Source organism: Rutilus rutilus, assembly GCF_951802725.1.
Source record: "Rutilus rutilus genome assembly, chromosome: 8".
In the NCBI taxonomy this organism is placed as follows: Eukaryota; Metazoa; Chordata; class Actinopteri; order Cypriniformes; family Leuciscidae; genus Rutilus; species Rutilus rutilus.
In genome coordinates, this window is record NC_140222.1 from 34,051,791 (window position 1) to 34,078,861 (window position 27,071).

General features: G+C 41.7%; 1 protein-coding gene across 1 annotated transcript; it reads left to right on the forward strand.

Moving 5' to 3' along the window:
* Positions 1–9,765: 9,765 nt before the first annotated feature.
* LOC311295816 (uncharacterized protein) lies at positions 9,766–18,162 on the forward strand. The gene is made up of 6 exons (XM_084417341.1): positions 9,766–9,860; positions 10,298–10,341; positions 16,521–16,811; positions 17,090–17,335; positions 17,428–17,499; positions 17,592–18,162. Coding segments are annotated over exons 1-6 (771 nt in total). The 5' UTR covers positions 9,766–9,858; the 3' UTR covers positions 17,708–18,162.
* Positions 18,163–27,071: the final 8,909 nt, after the last annotated feature.

The window sequence follows — 27,071 nt, forward strand, 5'->3', positions numbered from 1 at the left end:
TCAGTGGCGGCTGCTGGTCTTTCAAAGAGGGGAAGCTCATTTTCGGCCTACATCTTAAAATTGTCTATTTATTTATATGTAAATTCTACGTTCCTTTTCTAAGAAAATGCTCTGTGACCCTGTCGTACAACTATAGGCATCTTTTCCAGTGACTTGACCAGTGTCCTCTCAATGGCCAGCAGAGTTAGGTATAACTTCAAGCTGAAGCCATGTTCTATGCCTCGAGTCTGACACGCTTGGACAAGGGCTTGGACGCTCCAACTATACAGAAAGGATATTCGCCTGCAATGCAGGGACTTCCAAGTTCTAGAATCTGGCAAAGGTGGACGGCGAGGACCGGCCGGCCACTGCACATAAATCACAGATAGATCCTCCACTGGACCAGAAGAAGGCCATGCCTCTGGTGGAGTGAGCTCTGACGCCTAAGGGGATTGCAGGCCTAGAGAAGCGTAGGCTAGAGCGATATCCCGTTGGCTTGTGGACGCTAATCTTTGCTTCGTGACCGGAAGCCCTTTGGTGCGGCCACTGAAGCTCACAAAGAGCACTTCTGACTGTCTGAACTGGGCGGAGCAGGTGTAATTGTTGCTCGTCTTGCGTCGTGGGAAGAGCAGAAAGCAAAATTACTTGTGCTTTGAACGGAGTTGAAAGCACTTTGGCCACGTAGCCATGTCTTGGTTTGAGGACGACTTCAGAGTCGCCTGTTCCAAACTCCAGACAGGACCCGCTAGCAGAGAGCGCTTGGAGGTCCCCATCTCACTTAACTGATGCTAAGGCTAGTAGTATTGCAGTTTTGAGCGAGAGTGGCTTTAATTCGGCTGATTGTAGCGGCTCGAATGGAGGCCTTTATTTAATGTTAAAAGCGTGTAATGTGACTCTGAATATCATTTAGTGCTCCAGCTTTGAGGCTGCAAAAGCAACAATGGATAATTCACCTCAGATCTTGAAATTAAACAAATGGAAACAAGAACTTTCAAACTGTGAACAAACAAGTGTATACTTTGACAAAGATTGTTTTAGTAACTCAGTTGCCTATGTATTTATAATAATGTTTAAATGGTGTAATATTTGTGAATTTGATTATGTAGCGACTTATACATTTTCTGGCGAGTGCCGTCAAAATCACTCTCTGGTGCCGCGAGACTCCGCCCACACGATGCTCTGATTGGCTGTGGGTTTTGATTGATTTTGACGCATCTCGCAGTCGCGTGGCGTTTAGTGTGGACATAAAAATGATTTGTCGCTGGAATCTTATCGCATCACGTCTGGTTAGGACACGGTGTGATGCTGGGTCCTGGCTCCGGGCTGAGCACCAGCTGGAGAAGACGGACCACTTAAGGGCATAGAGGAGTCTCATGCTCTAGCCCAGGGGTTTTCAAACTTTTTGTGTGTGTGGACCACTATTTGTAATCAAGAATTTTCGCAGACCACCTCATAATACACATAATAAAATATGTCTACACAGAGTCCTACCTGAATTAATCTGCACCTCTAAATAGGCTTAGGCCTACTAGCACAAAAACTATAATTGGTCATCACATCAGTAGCCTACAACAGGCTTGTTAAAAGAAAGTTTACTGCACACAACGGCTGCCACATATTTAATTTATTTATTTACTCAAGCGCCCGAGGGCATAATCAGATTCATTTGAACAACAGGCTTATTTCCATAGCAATGGAGTATGAAATCTATACAGTAATAAGAACACTTGGATATAGTCAACATTTCAAAACCTTTGGCGATTTTAGGGGATTATTAATCTTCAGAGTTTTACAAGTCCTCAAAAAGTATACCTAGGCTTGAGTTTGTCCACTTAACAGCACATCCGCAAAACATTTCAGAAACGCGAGATCAAGAAACTAACTGGAAATTAAAATAATAACAGGCCTTATTCATTCCATTTATAAACATTTCGTTTCATATAAACGGCCTATGCCTAAGGCTATGCGTGTGATGTGATAATGAGAACATATTTGCCTCTTCCCTTTTCTCTTCAGAAAACCTGTTGCTATCCACCGAACCAATGTTGTGGTTCTAACGGCACTGAATGTGACACGGCCGAGCACCACTATTTTAGTATAATCACACAATAACTTGACAATTTAATTTAAATTTTATATCAATATAGGCCTACATATTCGTTTTACTTTTTATATTTTTTTATGGGAATTTCCTGGTAAAATGAAGGTAAAAAAAATATTATTTGATTTTCCACGGACCACAGTTTGGGAATGGCCGCTCTAGCCTCACAAATGGTGTTTAGGACTCTCGCTAGGAGGTCCCGTCGAGGGGCCACACTTGGAGGGCCCATAGTTTGGGATGGGGGTGCCAAATCGTCCTGTTCGCCTGGGAAAAGAGGTCATCCCTCAGGGGTATTGGTCACGGGGCTGCTGTGAGCTGCTGAATCAACTCTGTTTTCCTTGGCGAAGAAGGCTTTCTGGATATTCTGCGAAGTTCTGCAAGGTCCGAAGATCGTCGCTTCAGTCGATTAACCTGAATCATATGGCGAAATGAGCTGCTTTTATAGGCAGATGTCTCGTCCCCTCTGGCGGGCTCTGCGCTGAGATCTGCGGGCTACGATTGGTTCATGCAGTTCCTGCTGACCAGCCAATAGCGTGCGAGTAGTGTCTGCACTGTTATGGCTGTGCAGTAGCACTGCATTATTTAATAAAAGGCTTCAGTATTCGGAGAAAAAGGGAGTTTCCCCATCTGAAAGGAAACCACACTTCATGACTGTTTGTTACACATTGATTCAATACACTGAAACCAATAGGTTTTCAGATAATAATTTGGAATTTTGTGAAATCACAGCAGTGACTGATAACTGTTTCAGGGACAATCCTGTCAAAAGAAATGCAAAACAGCATTGTAATAAATACCTCTTATATAAGTGGATAAAGTAATACTCCTGTACATGCTGTTTTTGGACAAAAACCTGACCTTTGAAACGTCACACTCACAAAACATGTAAGGACAAGTCCATGCACAGTAAAAAATGCTTTATTTCCAAACGCAGCAAATGTACAGGTTACTCAGTAACGGCATACATGCTCTCATCATCTCTTCTCAGGTTTTCTGAATGAGAACATGGTTAAACCTGTGCAAAATGAGGGCATTTTTGTGTAGAGTTTTGCAAAAAATGTGCTCATGGTCATGATTAAATGACACTATTATAATAATGATTAATGATGAATGTCTGTGTTCCTCCTCAGACGAGATCTCTGTGAAGAAAGGAGAGGATCTGAAGTTGGATGTTCTGTTGATCAATGCTGATAAAGTGGAGAGAAACTCTAGTGAAGGCTGGACAGAGGTGTGGACGAGAGGTCACGGGGTCAACAGTGATCGACTGACCGTCAGTGACGAGACTCTGATCATTAATGAGTTTACAGTCACTGACACTGGAACATACAGAGTTCTGGATTATGAAGGAGAAACCTTGATCACAGTCTCAGTCACAGGTGAGAGAAGATCAGTGGAGGAGGAGAGATATTATGTTTAATCAGTAAATTAATCCTAAACTGCACGACTAACCTTTCAATATTCTGAACAGAATCTGTTCTAGACTGGAAGGGAAATCTGATCGACACAGATGAAGACAAAACTGACGACACTGAACATCGAAGTGAGTAAAACATGAGGCATGAGAGCTTTACAGGAGTTCTTAAACTGGGAATCAACATTTAGAAAAACTCTCTTCCCACTTTTCTCTTCACCTGTAGATCACTGGATGCTGCCGGTTGGACTGACTGTGGTTCTGGTTCTGATGGTTCTGACTGCTGTCGTGATACACAGACATCGCCACAGAGATTACTTGTAATGTGTCACTCGAAGGGGGAAAGCACTGAGTTCAGGGATCAGAAGTGCTGAGGATCTGTGGATCATGATGAATCTAGTGCTGTAGTTCTCCAGCTCAGGCTCTAGATGCTTCTCTATCGTCTCAGGACTCGTGTTGGACTCGGTCATTGATCTTGCCAAATGTTCTAGTTGTTCTCGACGAGTCCAGCAATATATGCTTTTTTTTTTTCATTTAATCAAAACCATTTCCTTCAGAGGAATCCATCAACATATTTCTGTAATATATATGTACTGTAGTTTTCAGTAGAGCCCTGCATTTCAGCCCGAGCCCGACGGGCCCCGACTTTTTCACGCCCCTACACTGTTAGACTTTTCTGTAATTTCTACAGTTATTTACTTTAAATCCCCCAGTATTATACTGCTATTTCTCTTTACAGTAAATAACTGTGATTCCAATTGCATCATGGGAATTTTCTGTGACGTCTAACACCACATACAGAGACTTACTGTATTTTTAAAATTTGCTGTATACTACTGTATTTGACGTAACTGCCTCTCTGGCTGGCACCATTCCACCGTGCTTTTTATTTCCTAATTTTTGCCTTACACCGCGTGTCTACAACGCTATAATAGCCAGAGGCTGTCTATATTGGACACATTGAAGCGACTGGACCTTTAAATGCAAACCTGTTTATCCCTTGTAAGAACTAGCGCGAGCGCTTGGACTCGTATCAGACTACGTCTGAAATATAACAGCCGCGGCGCATCACTACACTGTCTGGGATTTGTCGTGTCGCGTCAGACAGACATCCAGTGTAGGTAATGGGGTCTGTCTTTTGTTGGATCGCGACGTTCGTGTCTGGCCTGGGGAAGAGACGGAATTCACTTCACCGAGAGAGAGATCAGCAAGCAAGGTAAAAAAAAAAAAAAACACATTCTGTGTATGTTGACCATAGACTGGCTGTTGACAGGATTGTGCCCAGTTTAACGTATGTTAGCCTAACGTTACTCGTCGTCAACATGGCGAACTTTACCATGGTAAACTGAGCTAACGTTTCATTTTACACACCTTGTTAGATTATTGAATTGTCGAATATGCCAACGAGCAACGCGTTTACATTAACAATAAATGTGAATAAACTAATGTGAAATTCTGTTTATAGCCTAATGTTGGCCTATGAGAACCTTTATAGTTTTAGCATTAGTTTGCAAACTATACCATATTATAGTTTTTATTTTTATTTTATGGAATTTAATATTTACTTCCATTTTTGTGTTTAAAGGCAACTGCAACAAAGCGACAATTCGCGCCAGATTCCAGAGGTAGGCCAGCCCATTTGTGATATATTTTGAGATAAGTTTGCTGAAATGATTAGCATACGCTATGTGAAAATTGCTTTTGAGCCACTGGTGCAGACTAGGTAGCTTACAATATCTTATAAAATCTCTATAAAATTGGCTAACTTTATATCAAATAAGTGACCTTTGCATTATGTCTAACTTTATTACACAGCAAATGAACCAATCAGAAGATGGACCATTGTCTTTGTTCAGTCTCACCAGATTAAATGTATCCAGGTAAGCACTGCAGTAAAACTCTCACTAGGCTAATTCATTCAGACCAAATCTAGCATTCTAAACAACTTAAGTTTATATTTTTGCATTATTTTTATATTTTATTAGCCAGAAGACTCTACCATTGCAGTTCCACGGTCCTAATATCAGCGCACAGGTGGGTTAACTACTGTAGGAAGGAGAACGATCATCACACAGTGATTTCTTGCATGTATCTTACTGTGTATTTGTCTCAAACAGGTACTCCTTCACTGCAGACAAGCTGAAATGGGCTAAAATCATCTATTTCAGTCGGTCTTTCTATGGATCTCAGCATTTTTGGACAGAATTTAGGATTTGTAAGTATTAAAATTTAATCTGGCATAATTTAATTTAGTTCTTTTGTATGCTATTTATTGACAAAAGCTGTTTACAAATATATATTCTTAAGTTTTTGTGAAAAAATAATAAAAATTAACAAAAAAGGAGGTTAAAAATAATGTGACACTAATATTCTCTCTCTCTCTCTCTCTCTCTCTCTCTCTCTCTCTCTCTCTCTCTCTCTCTCTCTCTCTCTCTCTCTCTCTCTCTCTCTCTCATATAGTTTTGGAACCAGGATCTCCTCTGAAGGACTGAGTACATTTGTGTTTGTGGGCACACATGCAGACCAGGGAACACTCTGATGTTGTCAATCAAGTTCTGAACAGGAACCAATCTTTGGAGAAGTTCATTTATTCACAAAGGTGGACAAAAACGTGTTGGCTTTTTAAAGATATTTTGATGATGACTTTTACTCCTATGCTGTAGAAAAGATGGAGTAGACAGTCAGACATTGATAATAATAAGAAATGTTTCTTGAGCATCAAAGAGACTTCTTTCAAAAACATTACGACACTTAAATACTTCTTTTGGCCACCAGTGCACATGAATCCAACACATTTTTGGAAATAAGTGAAATTATTTTTAAGGTGGGGTTATGTGTCTTGTATTGTGAAAAGAACTGTGTTTTGTCCTGTTTTGGACATTTCCTTTTTGAATGCTTAAAAATGTATTTATATTCTGCAGTTTTATGAATGTAATGGTTGATATTTCATTATAATACTTGTATAAGATAAACAGCCAATGACTCTACATTCATTTAGTCAAATGCTAATGTTTTGTTTATGGTTTTATGTATGTTTTCAAAAATGTTTGCAATGAAGGACAGCACATAATGTGTTAATTTAACACGTTTACACATCTTTGTGCTAACCTCTCTGACATATTTACTTTGTTAAAATCATTAACACAATGAATGAGTTAGAATTAACACAAAAAATGTTGTCTCTAAACTCACCCATTAATGTGTAAAAATTTCACACATCATTTCCAGCATTGGCATGTTTATTTTGTGATATATATGAAATGTTTTAAATAAAAAAATGGTATTTTGTGATAACTTTGTCTAATTGGTTTGTATGAAAGTAGTACTTATGTAGGATAAAATAAAATTAATCATATATCAAAATTATCAAATCTAATTTATATTTAGTACAAATAAAAATAATTACAGTAGTGTACTGATTAGCTTAGTTTTTACAGTAATGCACTGTACTGATTAGCTTCGTTTTTACAGTAATGCACTGTATTACACAAAACTGAAATACGGTTTGGTACTGTAACTCTTAATTACAGTAACTTACTGGCAACAGTGTTGCCAGTAAGTTACTGTAAAAAACCCTTGAAAAGTCTAACAGTGTAGGGCCGGGCTTCGGGCCAATTTTCACGTCATAGTTCACATGCGGGGCCTCGGGCCTTTTTTGGGTTATCCTTCTTTTTATATTTTTAGTTTATAATTTTTATAAGTTGACGTCGACGATAGAAAAACAAACATAGACATTTCATAACCTCATAACTTTCATAATCTTATAATTACACTGACATATGATTGACATGACAGTTTCACGCACGCACACACACAGAAGGTTTCCCATCAGCGCAACCCACGATTCACCTCATGTGCAAATAATGGAGAATATTAAGAGAAAAATCGCAGCAGCGAACGTGTCTTCAGCGCAGTGGGAAGAGTGATAGAAAAGAGGGTTAAAACCTTCCACTGTGGATGCTTTTCTTTTTCTCCACGATGCTCTGTAAGAGACTGTTCTAACTTTTCGTTTGATTGGACTTCAGTTTCGTTTAACTGTTGGAAACTACTGGAAAAAAAGAATGGCCATGTTCTGTGGTGCATTTTTTAGGTAAGATAACCTGCAAGTTTGTTTTTGATTTATTTATTGTAGGCTATTGCTCATTTCGTTTGCGAACGCTGTTGCGAGCAGCCTGAGCCTGATCAGTATTTCAAAAAAAAATTGGTTTAATCACTGTGGTTTAATAAATAAACATTAAACTTAACTGTCTGTGTGATATGCTTGAAGTGTTTTATATTTATGGATTTTATTGTAGCCAAGTAAAGTATTAGCGTTGATTTGAGAGGCTAAATTGATCAAACATGTTTTACTCGCTGTCGGCTCGGCTGCTTGGTCGTCATTTAAAAAAAAAAGGCTCAAAACATTTGTCTTAATTAACTTAATAAAGAAATGAAAAGAAAAGAAACACAACTAACAAAACAGACCTATTTTAACAGCTGCAAATAGGGCAGGCTGCCGCTGTAAAAAAAAAAAAAAAAACGGCCTCGGGTCGGACTCAAGCTGATAATTCTGATGAGCTGTCGGACACGGGTCGGGCTAAGGCCTGAGCGTCTCGGGCCAGGGCCGGGCTCGGGCTTAGATTTGAGGCCCGTGCAGGGCTCTAGTTTTCAGTGCGTATGAACATGTGTGCTGCAGTCCATACCTCAGGAGTCTGTGTGATACTGAATCTGCACTTACTATTAATGTAAAGCAGCCTTAAATATCTCATACATGATCTACATGATTATTGTTTCTATTTAATCCGTCAACTGATGACTGAGAATGTGAAACAGTGTGTGTGTGTGCATGATGTACATATGTATATTTTGTACAGTTTTCTATGTAAATATATATTTATATGTTGCTTTTGTTTGTTTAATTGGTCGTCTGCACTGTTCTTTGTGAATCTGCAAGTATGTGTTGTGAAAAGACAAAATTAAACCACTTTTGTAAGAAAGTTTTGTTGGTATGTATTTTTGTATAAAAAATATATTTTAATATTTTGCTTTGTTTAGAAAAAAAATGTTTTTGTTTAGTAAAATATACAATGAAATATGAAGAGGATGTGTGAATAGTTTACATCTCGCGGAGCCGTATGAGGATCTAAACAGAAGAAGAAGTACAACGCTTGATGGAGTTTCATGTCTTATTGTCAGTCCTCTTTAAAGCTGCTCTAAGTGATGATGGGTAACGTCACTTCTTGTTGACGTTTAAAGTATTGTCAAACAAAACGGATGCTAGCTCGACCCTACCTCCTCCTCATCCCCGCACTAACCCCCCAAACCCCACCCCAGATCCTTTTTGCTGCAACAGTTTGTTATGTTTAGTGGTCCAGACTGGGCCAGTTTGTTTTTGTTGCCGTTTGTGGAGCCTGTGGTGTCTACAGTCTCTGCGCTTCTTTACAGTGTGTTCTGGGGACAGGCAGCGAGATCAGCAGATCTACAGCAGATCTAGAAGAAAATAGTGTCACAGTCCAGCTTAAGTAAGTTCAGTTTTGATTCATATCTGTTGTAAAAAAGTTATTAATTTAGTTCATTTATAAATATAGTCGCTAAATCGTCCAGCTCAGTTCTACACACTTGCTAAATTCAGAAGTGCATACTGGCATGAGAGATTTCATTTCCTTGAGTAGCTAAAGTAAACACACACCTTTATGGGATGCAAGATAAAGAGAACTTGGTAAAGATAGAGTATGATAAAGCCCACATTAAGTGCACACAGCCTACATTTTAGTCCAGATCAGTAAATGTATATTAAGATATAAATTAGATAACTAGATCATCTCATTTATAAGTATTAACTCAAACTAGAATCTACATTCAAACCATATGGGAAAAGTTTTTAATGTGGGTTTTATCATGTGTGACATTGGAAATAATCTAAATATTTGAGTGAGTGTACAGTTCAACTCTTTACTTAGAGCAGTGGTCTCAAACTCAATTCCTGGAGGGCCACAGCTCTGCACAGTTTAGCTCCAACCAGCTCCAACTCACACCTGCAAGGAAGTTTCTAGTAATCCTGAAGACCTTGATTAGCTGGATCAGGTGTGTTTGATTAGGGTTGGAGCAAAACTGTGCAGAGCTGTGGCCCTCCAGGAATTGAGTTTGAGATCACTGACTTAGAGAGAGAGATTGACACATATACATATGCCTATTATAAATGTGTCTTTTGTTTGTTCACACCATAGATTGTAAAACAAGCAAGTTCACATATTTCCAATATCTACTATTAGTATCTTTGGATACTTTTGCTTTTGGTTTTACTGTGCTAAATCATCGCTAAATCATATTTCTAAACGTGCAGTGGCTTTTTGACACCCAAATATAAGACTCATGAAGAACTCTAATCATGTAAGTTTTCATGTTTCTAAAAATAACTGTTATTATAGTACATATGCCTTGTTGTATTTCTGTTTGAGGAAAACTAAACCTGTTAGTGACGAGGAAATAAATCGTAATGTTTACAATGAAATTATCATTACTGTGATTATGATGATGGGTTTGAGATATTAATATAATTATTAACTTGTTACAGAATTTGTAAAGCATGTTTGTGTATTGAGTTTGACATTATAAAACAAAATATTCAGGTTATAGTTTGATGTTACTGATTTAGACATTTTTAACATGTAAGATCCGCATGTATTATAGGCCTATATTCAGACAGAATGTGAGTGTTTAGTCACATTTTACCGCTCAGGAAAGTGTTTTATCCCTGTATAAATGTGTTTGCGATGTGTGTCTGTGCCTGTCTGTCACATAAACCAGTTCTTCTGGTTTCTCAACAGGTTTCTGAAACTTCTGCTGCTATTTTTCTTTGTCGCATACAGTGGTGAGTATCATTTTGTTCATAAATGGTAACAATCTTTAATATTCAGTACCAGACAGAGTTATATTTCCAGCTGATCAAGTGAAGCGGGAGCGCACTAACCGATCATCTCTTCCTTTTTACTTTGTACTAAGCTGTAGTTGTTACAGCACAAAATAAACATAATATCACGAAACGTTACATTGACCTCAGAAAAGTCATTTAATGGCCATGAACTGTACAGTTAGCGAAAAACTATGGAGATGAGCATTTTACACCAAAAAAAATAAACTACAGGGTCACTGGAAGTGGGAGTGCTACAGAATTGTAAATGCAACGCATATGTTTGTTCATTAACATTTATTTATTTTTAGCATTTAGTCATTTATTTGTTATAAACACTTTAAGTGGGCTATTTAAAATGTGTTATTTATATGTTAAATGATGTTTTTTAAAACAAACACGCAGAGTGTTACATAATATTGTGTGTGCGTCGAAAGAATTTGTCCGCAGCTTCTCAAAAACAGTCGAGTTCATTCGCATGATCATAGGTAACTAAGCAACAGTGGAGGACTCGACAATCGATTACTACGGACTTCGACCGAAAACAGGAAGAAAATACAGGTATGAGCGCTGGCTGAAATAACATCATTTTTATTAATATCTTTCACATCTACTGCAGTCAGATTCACCCGTGTTCACTCTGAAGGAATCACTCACATGATGGGCACTTGTAATGACACATCAAGGATGTTAAGAGGCTAAAAGCAGGGTTAAACCTTGTCCCATTGAAGTCAACAGGGTGCAAATTTTAAAAAGAGGATAACACGGTGTAGGCAACACCGATTTTTGTCGTTGTTCTCTGTACTGACAGCACTCCAAATTTACAAAAAAATGAGCTCAATGTTAAAATTGACCGGAGTTCTCCTTTAATGGTCTTCAGGATCATTTAAAAATTAAAGGCTGGTGTGTTTGATTAGGATTGGAGATGAACTGTGCAGGACAGTCGATCGGCAGGAGCAGGATTGGGCACCCCTGTTCTTGGTCATGTGATGTTGCTTAACTGTATCCAGACTGTATCATATTGTCAGGGTGTGGTGCAGGCAGAAGACGACGAGGGAGAATCAAAAGTTCAAATGCAAACTTTTACTTACAATATAATACTAACAGGTACAGCAAGGACAGGCAGAAGGTACACACGCTAATACGACGTAGATCGGACAAGGACTGACAGAACTTAAATACAAACACAACACAGGTGAGACAGATGATGATGATGATGATGATGATGATGATTAAACAGCTTATACGGGAAAAGAACAAAGGCAAACAGAAACCAATCAAATCTCAAACTGAAAGTCCAAACAAATGCTGACACGTGACACATATGTTAAATACAAAACCCCAACATTTAGAATTTTTTACCGCAGTAAAACTGTGAGCTTCATTGTTTTGATTTCTCCTCGAGATTCTCTCACACACGCGAGTCTCAACAGTGTGACTTTGTTTCTGTCATTATCTATTATCAATCGCCATTTACAGTGAATGTAATAAAATCACTATCAATCTCACGTTTCGGTGCTTCTAGTTGTTTTTGTAATTGCCATTACTCAGTTTAATGTCGAGCCTATCCAATTCATTCCAGTTCATTTATTGTTAAACATTCTTCAGGAATTCACTATAAACTGAAACATCTGCTCTAGCTGAAACTTCTGAAATGTTCAAATGTAGCAGAGTTGGCTCCTTATAGGCTATATACAAGTATAGGCTATATATACACTGTTCAAAAAAATAAAGGGAACACTTAAACAACACAATGTAACTCCAAGTCAATCACACTTCTGTGAAATCAAACTGTCAACTTAGGAAGCAACACTGATTGACAATCAATTTCACATGCTGTTGTGCAAATGGAATAGACAACAGGTTGAAATTATAGGCAATTAGCAAGACACCCCCAATAAAGGAGTGGTTCTGCAGGTGGTGACCACAGACCACTTCTCAGTTCCTATGCTTCCTGGCTGATGTTTTGGTCACTTTTGAATGCTGGCGGTGCTTTCACTCTAGTGGTAGCATGAGACTGAGTCTACAACCCACACAAGTGGCTCAGGTAGTGCAGCTCATCCAGGATGGCACATCAATGCGAGCTGTGCCTAGAAGGTTTGCTGTGTCTGTCAGCGTAGTGTCCAGAGCATGGAGGCGCTACCAGGAGACAGGCCAGTACATCAGGAGATGTGGAGGAGGCCGTAGGAGGGCAACAACCCAGCAGCAGGACCGCTACCTCCGCCTTTGTGCAAGGAGGAGGAGGAGGAGTACTGCCAGAGCCCTTCAAAATGACCTCCAGCAGGCCAAAAATGTGCATGTGTCTGTTCAAACGGTCAGAAACAGACTCCATGAGGGTGGTATGAGGGCCCAACGTCCACAGGTGGGGGTTGTGCTTACAGCCCAACACCGTGCAGGACGTTTGGCATTTGCCAGAGAACACCAAGATTGGCAAAATCGTCTCCAGACTCTGTCACGTCTGTCACATGTGATCAGTGCGAACCTGCTTTCATCTGTGAAGAGCACAGGGCGCCAGTGGCGAATTTGCCAATCTTGGTGTTCTCTGGCAAATGCCAAACGTTGTGTAAGCACAACCCCCTCCTGTGGAGGTCGGGCCCTCATACCACCCTCATGGAGTCTGTTTCTAACCGTTTGAGCAGACACATGCACATTTTTGGCCTGCTGGAGGTCATTTTGCGGGGCTCTGGCAGTACTCCTCCTGCTCCTCCTTGCACAAAGGCGGAGGTAGCGGTCCTGCTGCTGGGTTGTTGCCCTCCTACGGCCTCCTCCACGTCTCCTGATGTACTGGCCTGTCTCCTGGTAGCGCCTCCATGCTCTGGACACTATCCTGACAGACACAGCAAACCTTCTTGCCACAGCTCGCATTGATGTGCCATCCTGGATGAGCTGCACTACCTGAGCCACTTGTGTGGGTTGTAGACTCCGTCTCATGCTACCACTAGAGTGAAAGCACTGCCAGCATTCAAAAGTGACCAAAACATCAGCCAGGAAGCATAGGAACTGAGAAGTGGTCTGTGGTCACCACCTGCAGAACCACTCCTTTATTGGGGGTGTCTTGCTAATTGCCTATAATTTCCACCTGTTGTCTATTCCATTTGCACAACAGCATTTGAAATTGATTGTCAATCAGTGTTGCTTCCTAAGTGGACAGTTTGATTTCACATAAGTGTGATTGACTTGGAGTTGCATTGTGTTGTTTAAGTGTTCCCTTTATTTTTTTGAGCAGTGTATATCCATCCATCCATCCATCTTCTTCCGCTTATCCGGGACTGGGTCACGGGGGCTGAAACTGGGTATGAAGCAGGGATGCCCAGACTTCCCTCTCCCTAGACACTTCCTCCAGCTCTTCCGGGGGGACACCGAGGCATTCCCAGGCCAGCCGGGAGACATAATCCCTCCAGCGTGTCCTAGGTCTTCCCCGGGGTCTCCTCCCGGTGGGACATGCCCGGAACACCTTCCTGGGAAGGCGTCCAGGAGGGATCCGGAAAAGATGCCCGAGCCACCTCAGATGACCCCTCTCGATGTGGAGGAGCAGCGGCTCTACTCTGAGCTCCTCCCGAGTGACCGAGCTTCTCACCCTATCTCTAAGGGATCGCCCAGCCACCCTGCAGAGAAAGCTCATTTCGGCCGCTTGTATCCGGGATCTTGTCCTTTCGGTCATGACCCACAGCTAATGACCATAGTTGAGAGTAGGAACGTAGATTGACCAGTAAATCGAGAGCTTCGCCTTGCGGCTCAGCTCCTTTTTCACCACGACAGACCGGTACAGGGACCGCATTACTGCAGAAGCTGCACCGATCCGCCTGTCAATCTCCCGTTCCATCCTTCCCTCACTCGTGAACAAAACCCCAAGATACTTGAACTCCTCCACTTGAGGCAGGAACTGTCCACCAACCTGAAGTGGGCAAACCACCCTTTTCCGACTGAGAACCATGGCCTCGGATTTGGAGGTGCTGATTCTCATCCCAGCCGCTTCACACTCGGCTGCAAACCATCCCAGCATGACAACATCATCCGCAAAGAGCAGAGATGAACAGTGTTCCCACGGGTCATGGAATTTCTGTAATGTCATGGAATTTTAAAAGGTCTATTCCAGAGATTGAAAGTCAGGGAATTTTTTATTTTTTTTTGTCCAAGTCATGGAATATCAGGGAATTTAGTTTGTTGCTTTAAATTTTAGGTTCCATTTATCAAAATGTAATTTTTCTATACCGATTTTTTTATTGCGCTGTGCACGAGAAAGTTTTGCGTGCGCACACGTTACAATTTCCGGTTTGGTTATAGTGTCATTACTACAAATGTGGGAAAAGGGATGAGATGAGAGTGTGCTTGGAGCATGCCTCCAGAGATTTGTCTTATTATAGGGAGGTTGTTTGTGGACTGTGCTTTACTGTAAGAAAAAAAACATGAATATCACATAAATAAATATCAGGTCCCACATCATGGATTACATAATCAGAGAGTAGCCTATTTCTTTTCGTTTTGAATTGTTTCGTTTAAAGACATTCCAAGCTATCTTCAGATGTATTTCTCATGTATGTGAGGCATACACTGAATTTCGGTTAATTTATAATGAGAGGCGCTCGAGTTCACGTGCAATGCAAGTGACCGCGGCGCGCCTCCATGATTAAATTGTCTGCTATATATTTGCTTCTCATTTATTAAATACAGGCAATTGGTTGATGAAAAATTTATTAAAATTAAGATACAATTTATACAAAACGAAATTCACTTTAAAGAAAGGCTTTCTACAAAACAAAACAGCTCGGTGCTCTGCAAAACAGCAGCCTGTTTTGCCGTTCATTATAGGTCATGGAAATTCATCTTTTTAGTCAGTGAAAGTCAGGGAAAAGTCAGGGAATTTGACATTTGGTTTAGAGTGGGAACCCTGAATGAAATCGTGTGGTCCCCAAACTCGACCCCCTCCGGCCCCTGGCTGCGCCTAGAAATTCTGTCCATAAAAATTATGAACAGAACCGGTGACAAAGGGCAGCCCTGCCGGAGTCCAACATGCACCGGGAACAAGTCTGACTTACTGCCGGCAATGCGAACCAAGCTCCTGCTCCGGTCGTACAGGGACCGGATAACCCATAGCAAAGGGCCCCGAACCCCATACTCCCAGAGCACCCTCCACAAGGTGCCACGAGGGACACAGTCGAATGCCTTCTCCAAATCCACAAAGCACATGTGGATTGGTTGGGCAAACTCCCATGAACCCCCCAGCACCCTGGAGAGGGTATAGAGCTGGTCCAGTGTTCCATGGCCTGGACGAAAACCGCACTGTTCCTCCTGAATCCGAGGTTCTACTATCAGCCGGATTCTCCTCTCCAGTACCCTGGCATAGACTTTCCCGGGGAGGCTGAGAAGTGTGATCCCCCTATAGTTGGAGCACACCCTCCTGTCCCCCTTCTTAAAAAGAGGGACCACCACCCCGGTCTGCCATCCCAGAGGCACTGTCCCCGACTGCCACGCGATCCTGCTGAGGCGTGTCAGCCAAGACAGCCCCACAACATCCAGAGACTTGAGGTACTCAGGGCGGATCTCATCCACCCCCGGTGCCTTGCCACCGAGGAGTTTCTTGACTACCTCGGTGACTTCAGCCCGGGTGATGAACGAGTCCACCTCTGAGCCCTCAGCCTCTGCTTCCTCAATGGAAGACGTGATGGCAGGATTGAGGAGATCCTCGAAGTATTCCTTCCACCGTCCGGTGATATCCCCAGTCGAGGTCAACAGCTGCCCACCTCCACTGTAGACAGCGTTGGTAGGGCACTGCTTCCCTCTCCTGAGGCGCCGGACGGCTTGCCAGAATCTCTTCGAAGCCAACCGATAGTCCTTCTCCATGGCCTCACCGAACTCCTCCCAAGCCCAAGTTTTTGCCTCCACAACCACCCGGGCTGCAGCCCGCTTGGCCCATCGGTACCCGTCAGCTGCCTCAGGAGTCCCACAAGCCAGCCAGGCCCGATAGGACTCCTTCTTCAGCTTGACAGTATCCCTTACTTCCGGTGTCCACCGGAGGGTATATATATACTGTATATATATGTTCTAAAATAAGAATGATAATCTTGTTTAAGAAGAATAGAGAGAAACAACATTTTTTTTCTGTATTGATATGTTGTATTTTATTCTGTCTGTATTTGCAGAAACCACTCCTGTACATGTGACGGGTGGAAATGGAGGCAGCGTCACCCTGCAGTGTGGACTTGTGGCCAAAGAGATTTCTGATATAGTTTTAAGCAGTCAGTCAAAAACCATCCCTATTTGTGAGAGTGAAGAATGTGAGAGTAAAAGAGTGTTTAAAGAAGGATCATGTGACGTCGTCATCAAGGATCTGAGACTGAGTGACGCTGGGAAATACACTTTAAGAGTTTATTACACTAATGATCAGACAGAAGTGAAGCGACTAATCCTGGAGTGTCATCTTCATATTCATGGTAAAGTCAAAACTGATCAAACCATCAACATGTGTTTCTGGATTTCCTGATTATATTAACAATTTAATAATGTTGGTATTGTATGCAGGGTCGTGACCAGCAAAGACATCAAAAGTGACATGTTTTATCTAATTTTCAGATTAGTTGATTGCAATATAAGCTTTCCAATGACTGATTTTTAAATGATTTGGTCCCTCAATCCTATATGTGATTATGGTCTTGATTAAATGACACTATTATAATAATGATTAATGATGAATGTCTGTGTTCCTCCTCAGATGAGATCTCTATGAAGAAAGGAGAGGATCTGAAGTTGGATGTTCTGTTGATCAATGCTGATAAAGTGGAGAGAAACTCTAGTGAAGGCTGGACAGAGGTGTGGACGAGAGGTCACGGGGTCAACAGTGATCGACTGACCGTCAGTGACGAGACTCTGATCATTAATGAGTTTACAGTCACTGACACTGGAACATACAGAGTTCTGGATTATGAAGGAGAAACCTTGATCACAGTCTCAGTCACAGGTGAGAGAAGATCAGTGGAGGAGGAGAGATATTATGTTTAATCAGTAAATTAATCCTAAACTGCACGACTAACCTTTCAATATTGTGAACAGAAGCTGTTCTAGACTGGAAGGGAAATCTGATCGACACAGATGAAGACAAAACTGACGACACTGAACATCGAAGTGAGTAAAACATGAGGCATGAGAGCTTTACAGGAGTTCTTAAACTGGCAATTCAACATTTAGAAAAACTCTCTTCCCACTTTCTCCTTCAGCTGTAGATTACTGGATGCTGCCAGTTGGAGTGTTTGTGATTATGGTTCTTTTGGCAACCCTGGTTCTGATTGTTCGGACTGATGTTGTGATATTCAGACGTCTCCACAGAGATTAGTTGAAGGGGGAATGAACTGAGTTCAGGGATCCAGAAGTGTTGAGGGTCAATGACGGTGATTTCTGCTGAGGATCTGTGGATCATCATTAATTAACAAGCAGCGGCCCGTGGGCGGGCCTTCGGGGGCGTGGCTAAACTTTTATTAATTTTTTAAGCTTTGTTTTATAACAAATATTCAACTGACAATCATAAACTATGCATCATTTGAAAGCTAAAACACTCAAGAATCATGTTCTAAACTTGTTTTTGCAATCAATACACCAGAGAGGAAAGGGTTAAATTAAATGCAAAAGGACTGTTCATGTAAAAATGAGCAAAATAAACCGCTATACTCATTTTTCATCTCGTATGGTTCATATCAGTTCGGACGAATCCAAGAAACAACAGCATACATTACAATGTAAGGGTCCACTCTTCAAAATGCATCCCACTTTTTAATCCAAAACAATGACACAATAGGGAAAAAAATGAAATATCCTCCTTTGTTTGCATGAGCGTTTTCGAGATAGAGTCCACATCATGTTCATTTTCAAAGAAATATCGATTCTAATCCGTATTCCAACACTCAAAAGCCATCTCACCCCCGTAGTTTAGACTCTTCCGGATCAAATGGGACATTCCACTTCACTCTCCTTCAATCACAGGCTTTGTTTTAGACCAAAACAGTAAGAGAGTGTCTGACAGGCTGGGCGCGCTGTCAATCTCGCACCTGGGTTTTCGATTGGATAAAAGCCTGGTTACAGCCGGCCAATGGCCAGTCGGCAAAGTTTTGACTGATGGGAGTATTAGCCAACTAAAATCGATTGCAGTGATAGACAGTTTATGCAAGCATATTCGTCAAATTCAAGTGCGCAATGTTTTCATTCACATGGGCTGCGTTCCAGTCCAAAGTTGTCATGCCCTTCACTTGCTAACTTCCCTCCGTCTCGTTCACTCGGATGTACGTCATTGCAAGTGCCCACTACTGGCGGAAACAGCAATGGTCTGAACTGGAACGTCCTAAGCCCTTGATCACTTGGAATCATGCAGCATCCAAATGTTAATAGGTGTGTTTGGGTTGTTTTAAAAAAATATATATATATAATTAATATATCATAGAGTTGTCTGTGTGGTGGTGATTAGACGAGCTATGTAGTGACGTCACAATCGTACTGCATTGTGGGACATATAGGTGCCTGAAGTGTACATTTGAAGCAGACTCGCTCCCTCGGTCAAAATCGAGGGAACGAGGGTCTGTCCATATAAACTTCCCTCGTCCACTTCACGAAGTGGAACGCACTTCAAAATGGCGGCAGGGATTCCCCCAAGGGGAAGTGCTTAGGGAAGTTCGCAAGTGCGTGTCTAACAGTGGACTGGAACGCAGCAATGGACGCTTTCGTGACACGCGCGACGCACACGCATAGTTCGCCGACCATAGACTGTAAACAAACACATACACGCAATGTTTTGACACATGGAGCTTGCATAAATGCACGGATTTACTCCAAAGCATATATCTGAGCATCTCGATCATGGATCATCGACTACAGAAGAGATTTGGAGGTGTTTTTGATGAAGATGAAGATGAAGATGAGCAGCGACGAAGAGCAGCAGAAAGTTGTGCAAAAGGCTCAAGTGATGTGAACATGGACAGAGCATGTACAGCGAGTGTTCGTTCAGACCACGCCCCTTTTCTGACATGTTGCAACATGCCCTGGCTTGTAGAGAACGGCTGTCAGTTCAGTTTCAGTTTCAGTTAAGCTAATCTTCGCATTGTGTTCGTGTGCGTCAGTGACCACAAGTAAGTTGAAACTATATCATATAGATAAGTTTATATTAGTAATTTATGTTAAAGGCCATGTTGCAGGTTAACCACCACTGTTGATCAATGGGTACATTAATCACTCAAGATATGTATACCATTTTTAAAATGTCTCAAAAATGGTCTTAAAGACCAGTTTTTTACGTTTTTTGGTATGAACGTTTTTTTTTTACGCAATTCGGTGATGACGTCACGTTGGGGAGAAGCGGAGGAAAGGTAGCCTCAGCCAATACAGTTTGTATTAGAACTATGGCGACTGACTGGGAAAAATGAGTGAAAAATCAACGTTTTCTTTATATCTAGTGGCAGTGATCATGACATTAGTTCAGATAAGTACCGGTAAACTTTGTCTTCATCTAGAAATAGAAGGCATCATGCTAGCTATGGGCTAATTTGCCAGTCCCACCTGTTATCCACCCCCTCCAGATAATCCCTAATTAAGTCTTTCCCCCAACGTGGTAAACACATTAATGATTAGTTATCCCACGTTTTGATGGTAGCCTACTAGCTCCAGTAACAGCATCATTGCCAAGTGTTTCTAAGCGTTTACCTCTTCCTCCGGTGAAAATGTTGCAAACACAGCCGCCGCGTGTCTGTCGCTGTTTGGCAGGTGCTTGTGTGGGCGCCGGCGGTGCCGTCCCATGGAAACTGCGTTGGAAAGCTTGTGCTGTAAGAGTGCGTTTTGGTCGCTGGTCGAGGAGCTCACCCCGCGACCAGATGTGACGTGCCTCACTCAGCATCAAGGATTTGCATGCTGCCTGAATCCGTTTGTGCTGAAGATAACATAAACCCATTTCACGCAGGATCATGGTCCCCTTCAAGCCGGCACGCATGAGTATGTTAATTGTTTGTTTACTTTACCATTCTTTTTACACGAAGTCTTATGAACCAGCTTAAACAGTTATAGGTGACTAGAGATGTGTTGTATAATCTGCGCTATCTGAATACTCTCGTCTACTACTCGTCTCTCTAGTCACTCTCAACGCTCTCAAGGCGGGCTTTGGAATATTCTCTCCCCAACGTGACGTAATGGAATGCATTGTGGCGGAAAGGAGAATCGTTGCAAACCGCTGTAAGATAGCCTACTTTTTCGTATTATATTGCGTTTTGTGATACCCAACAACATAAAATACAATGGATAACAGTTTAAATGTTTATTACCAACAAGTAAACTGCACAAATTCGATGAAAAAAAAAAACCTGCAACATGGCCTTTAATGTTTATAGTCAGTGACAGCCTTTATATCTGTTTTATGTGTAACTTATATGTTATTCTCGTTTTAGTTACGTTTCAGGACATGTTTAGCACTGTTTATTTAAGTGACTAGAGATAGTTATTCAGTTAACTAAATTGTGTTTATATAAGTAATATTGATGTTTATTTCCTTTCATTTAGAACCACACCTACACTGTAAGTTTATGAGAAATAGTGCCTGTGCATCTGTATTTTAGAAGTATATTTATTAAAACCATTCAACGACTATTCCTGCCTTCCGTGTCCTGACTAGACACCCCATATTGTTGACAAATTTCCTTAACCAGTAGATCTCCATTACAATTTATGGTCCTTCGAGCCAGAGAGTGTTAACGATATGGCAACCAGTAAAGAAGGAATCAGCCTCCCTGTTTCACCGGTGCGCCCCAAACGTTCAGTGCAACGCCCAAGATATCTGGATGATTTTTTAGTCGAAAATCCAGATCAGCATAGCTTAGCGCAGATGCACAGGCACTAGCCCAGATAGCAGACGGATGTGGGCCACTTCAGGCAATGATGCGGCACTTCAGGCCTACTTATGGCCCGGACCAAATGTGTCTGAGCCTGAAGTGGCCCACATGTAAAATGGCAAATATGGCCCAAATATTTTAAATTACATGTGGGCCTTTTTAGGCAAAGATGCGGCACTTATGGCAAAGTGTAATCTGAATGTGAGCCTAAAGTGGCCCATATGATAAATAATGAATATGGCCCAAATATCACAAACCAAATGTGGGCCACCTATGGCAAAAACGTGGCACAATCAACAATGACTAATCTGGATGTAAACCAAAAATGGCCCACATATGTTTCAGCAAATGTGGCCCAGTTTTCTTAAAACACATCTGGGCCAGTTTTGGCAAAGATATGGCTCAGTGGCACTGGCTCATCTGGATGTGAGCCAAAAGTGGCCCACATATGTTTCAGCAAATGTGGCCCAGTTATCTTAAAACACATCTGGGCCAGTTTTGGCAAAGATATGGCTCAGTGGCACTGGCTCATCTGGATGTGAGCCAAAAGTGGCCCACATATAATGCTGCAAATGTGGCCCAGTTATCTTAAAACACATCTGGGCCAGTTTTGGCAACGATATGGCTCAGTGAGCACTGGCTCATTTGGGTGTGAGCCAAAAGTGGCCCACATATGTTTCAGCAAATGTGGCCCAGTTATCTTAAAACACATCTGGGCCAGTTTTGGCAAAGATATGGCTCAGTGGCACTGTCTCATCTGGATGTGAGCCAAAAGTGGCCCACATATAATGCTGCAAATGTGGCCCTGTTATCTTAAAACACATCTGGGCCAGTTTTGGCAATGATATGGCTCAGTGGCACTGTCTCATCTGGATGTGAGCCAAAAGTGGCCCACATATGTTTCAGCAAATGTGGCCCAGTTATCTTAAAACACATCTGGGCCAGTTTTGGCAAAGATATGGCTCAGTGGCACTGGCTCATCTGGATGTGAGCCAAAAGTGGCCCACATATAATGCTGCAAATGTGGCCCAGTTATCTTAAAACACATCTGGGCCAGTTTTGGCAACGATATGGCTCAGTGAGCACTGGCTCATTTGGGTGTGAGCCAAAAGTGGCCCACATATGTTTCAGCAAATGTGGCCCAGTTATCTTAAAACACATCTGGGCCAGTTTTGGCAAAGATATGGCTCAGTGGCACTGTCTCATCTGGATGTGAGCCAAAAGTGGCCCACATATAATGCTGCAAATGTGGCCCTGTTATCTTAAAACACATCTGGGCCAGTTTTGGCAATGATATGGCTCAGTGAGCACTGGCTCATTTGGGTGTGAGCCAAAAGTGGCCCACATATGTTTCAGCAAATGTGGCCCAGTTATCTTAAAACACATCTAGGCCAGTTTTGGCAAAGATATGGCTCAGTGGCACTGTCTCATCTGGATGTGAGCCAAAAGTGGCCCACATATAATGCTGCAAATGTGGCCCAGTTATCTTAAAACACATCTGGGCCAGTTTTGGCAATGATATGGCTCAGTGAGCACTGGCTCATTTGGGTGTGAGCCAAAAGTGGCCCACATATGTTTCAGCAAATGTGGCCCAGTTATCTTAAAACACATCTGGGCCAGTTTTGGCAAAGATATGGCTCAGTGGCACTGTCTCATCTGGATGTGAGCCAAAAGTGGCCCACATATAATGCTGCAAATGTGGCCCATTTATCTTAAAACACATCTGGGCCAGTTTTGGCAAAGATACGGCTCAGTGAGCACTTGCTCATCTGGGTGTGAGCCAAAAGTGGCCCACATATGATGATCCAAATGTGGCCCAGTTATCTTAAAACACATCTGGGCCAGTTTTGGCAAAGATATGGCTCAGTGAGCTCTGGCTCATCTGGGTGTGAACCAAAAGTGGCCCACATATGATGATCCAAATGTGGCCCAGTTATCTTAAAACACATCTGGGCCAGTTTTGGCAATGATATGGCTCAATGAGCCCTGGCTCATCTGGGTGTGAACCAAAAGTGGCCCACATATGATGCTGCAAATGTGGCCCAGTTATCTTAAAACACATCTAGGCCAGTTTTGGCAAAGATATGGCTCAGTGGCACTGTCTCATCTGGATGTGAGCCAAAAGTGGCCCACATATAATGCTGCAAATGTGGCCCAGTTATCTTAAAACACATCTGGGCCAGTTTTGGCAATGATATGGCTCAGTGAGCACTGGCTCATTTGGGTGTGAGCCAAAAGTGGCCCACATATGTTTCAGCAAATGTGGCCCAGTTATCTTAAAACACATCTGGGCCAGTTTTGGCAAAGATATGGCTCAGTGGCACTGTCTCATCTGGATGTGAGCCAAAAGTGGCCCACATATAATGCTGCAAATGTGGCCCAGTTATCTTAAAACACATCTGGGCCAGTTTTGGCAAAGATACGGCTCAGTGAGCACTTGCTCATCTGGGTGTGAGCCAAAAGTGGCCCACATATGATGATCCAAATGTGGCCCAGTTATCTTAAAACACATCTGGGCCAGTTTTGGCAAAGATATGGCTCAGTGAGCTCTGGCTCATCTGGGTGTGAACCAAAAGTGGCCCACATATGATGATCCAAATGTGGCCCAGTTATCTTAAAACACATCTGGGCCAGTTTTGGCAAAGATATGGCTCAGTGAGCTCTGGCTCATCTGGGTGTGAACCAAAAGTGGCCCACATATGATGATCCAAATGTGGCCCAGTTATCTTAAAACACATCTGGGCCAGTTTTGGCAATGATATGGCTCAATGAGCCCTGGCTCATCTGGGTGTGAACCAAAAGTGGCCCACATATGATGCTGCAAATGTGGCCCAGTTATCTTAAATCACATCTGGGCCAGTTTTGGCAAAGATATGGCTCAGTGAGCACTGGCTCATTTGGGTGTGAGCCAAAAGTGGCCCACATATGTTTCAGCAAATGTGGCCCAGTTATCTTAAAACACATCTGGGCCAGTTTTGGCAAAGATATGGCTCAGTGGCACTGTCTCATCTGGGTTTGAGCCAAAAGTGGCCCACATATGTTTCAGCAAATGTGGCCCAGTTATCTTAAAACAAATCTGGGCCAGTTTTGGCAATGATATGGCTCAATGAGCCCTGGCTCATCTGGGTGTGAACCAAAAGTGGCCCACATATGATGCTGCAAATGTGGCCCAGTTATCTTAAATCACATCTGGGCCAGTTTTGGCAAAGATATGGCTCAGTGAACACTTGCTCATCTGGGTGTGAGCCAAAAGTGGCCCACATGTGATGATCCAAATGTGGCCCAGTTATCTTAAAACACATCTGGGCCAGTTTTGGCAATGACATGGCTCAGTGAGCACTGGCTCATTTGGGTGTGAGCCAAAAGTGGCCCACATATGTTTCAGCAAATGTGGCCCAGTTATCTTAAAACACATCTGGGCCAGTTTTGTCAAAGATATGGCTCAGTGGCACTGTCTCATCTGGATGTGAGCCAAAAGTGGCCCACATATAATGCTGCAAATGTGGCCCAGTTATCTTAAAACACATCTGGGCCAGTTTTGGCAATGATATGGTTCAGTGAGCTCTGGCTCATCTGGGTGTAAACCAAAAGTGGCCCACATATGATGCTGCAAATGTGGCCCAGTTATCTTAAAACATATCTGGGCCAGTTTTGGCAAAGATATGGCTCAGTGAGCACTGGCTCATCTGGGTGTGAGCCAAAAGTGGCCCACATATGATGATCCAAATGTGGCCCAGTTATCTTAAAACACATCTGGGCCAGTTTTGGCAAAGATATGGCTCAGTGAGCACTTGCTCATCTGGGTGTGAGGCAAAAGTGGCCCACATATGATGATCCAAATGTGGCCCAGTTATCTTAAAACATATCTGGGCCAGTTTGGGCAAAGATGTGGCTCAGTGAGCACTGGCTCATTTTGATTTGAGCCAAAAGTGGCCCACATATGATGCTCCAAATGTGGCCCAGTTATCTTAAAACATATATGGGCCAGTTTGGGCAAAGATGTGGCTCAGTGAGCACTGGCTCATTTTGATTTGAGCCAAAAGTGGCCCACATATGATGCTCCAAATGTGGCCCAGTTATCTTAAAACATATATGGGCCAGTTTGGGCAAAGATATGGCTCAGTAAGCACTGGCTCATCTGGATGTGAGCCTAAAGTGGCCCATATGATAAATAATGAATATGGCCCAAATATCACAAGCCAAATGTGGGCCACCTATGGCAAAAATGTGGCACAATCGACAATGACTGATCTGGATGTAAACCAAAAATGGCCCACATATGTTTCAGCAAATGTGGCCCAGTTTTCTTAAAACATATCTGGGCCAGATTTGGCAAAGATATGGCTCTGTGAGCACTGGCTCATCTGGGTGTGAGCCAAAAGTGGACCACATATGATGCTCCAAATGTGGCCCAGTTATCTTAAAACATATCTGGGCCAGTTTGGGCAAAGATATGGCTCAGTGAGCACTATCTCATCTCGATGTGAGGCAAAAGTGGCCCCCATTTGACATGGCAAATATTGCCCAAATAATTAATTACAATTTGGGAAATATATACGGCACAGTCAGCATTGCAGGGTGTAAGTCTAACTTGGCTCACATTCGACATCATTCTCATTCACATCCATTTCTGGATTCGATGCCACACTTCTGAAAATGGCTAATTTAGCTTAAAAGGGACAAAGATTGAACCTGTAATGGCCTGAATATTTTTTAAACATTTTTTTAACAACATTTAACAATATTTTTTGGTATGGATGGAGTAGACACTTAGGCTGGATGTGAGGCTACATGTACTTACATCTATGACATATATGCTATTGCTAACATATGTTTTGTAGGTACAGTGTCTAGAAAAGTTCAAGTGTCTAGGTTCAAACTTATGAAGACTTTTTATGGTTTTGGGATGTGCAAGAAGATACTTTAGTTGATGTTTGTGCAAAGCTTGGGGCACAATGATTTTGCCAAGTACATGCTCCTGTATCAATATATTTTGTTGATCTTGGAACAACATTCCTGTCCATAAAAATAACCCTAACCCTAACCCTAACCCTAAACCTACAATCAGAGGGAAATGATAATAACATTGATCTAAAAGCATGGTTGTAAGCCTAAACTTGACACAACTGCAAACTTCAAATCTAATTGGTCGAATGCTGTTCCAGGATCAACAAAGATGTTAAGCCAGGAACATGTTGTATGTAGCCTACTCGGTGTAACCTTGCTTATCTTGCTAGCAGTGTCATCTAACTTCTAGAGCAGACCTGGACAAACTTCCACTGGGGCCTCAAGATGACTTAAAATTATGACAAAACTAAATCCACCAATGAGAAAAGATATTTCTCATTATTTGGCTATTTTTATAACAAATGTACAGGATTTGTTGTGGAGAATATAAGGGGACATTGAAGTCAAAAAGGTTGCGATTCACTGTTCCTAGGTGTGTCAAAGTGACCCCACAAAGGGTAATATTTTAAACTCCCTTAAAATATTTAAATATGTAAAATATTATATTATGTTAAATGTAGGCTATATGTATAATATTATATTATATTAAATGTTTATATATATATATATATATATATATATATATATATATATATATATATATATATATATATATATATATATAAACAATATTTTATTCTAAATAAACCTTAAATTTTTCTTACAATTCTGGCTAAATATAATTGACATTTATACAACTGTCATCTTTAGGTTATAAACAATCTTTATTAAAGATTAAAAAATTATAATACTAATTGACACTATAATTGATGAAATACAATTAAATGAAGATGACAAATCAGCAGAACCTGCTATGAGAAAACATTATTT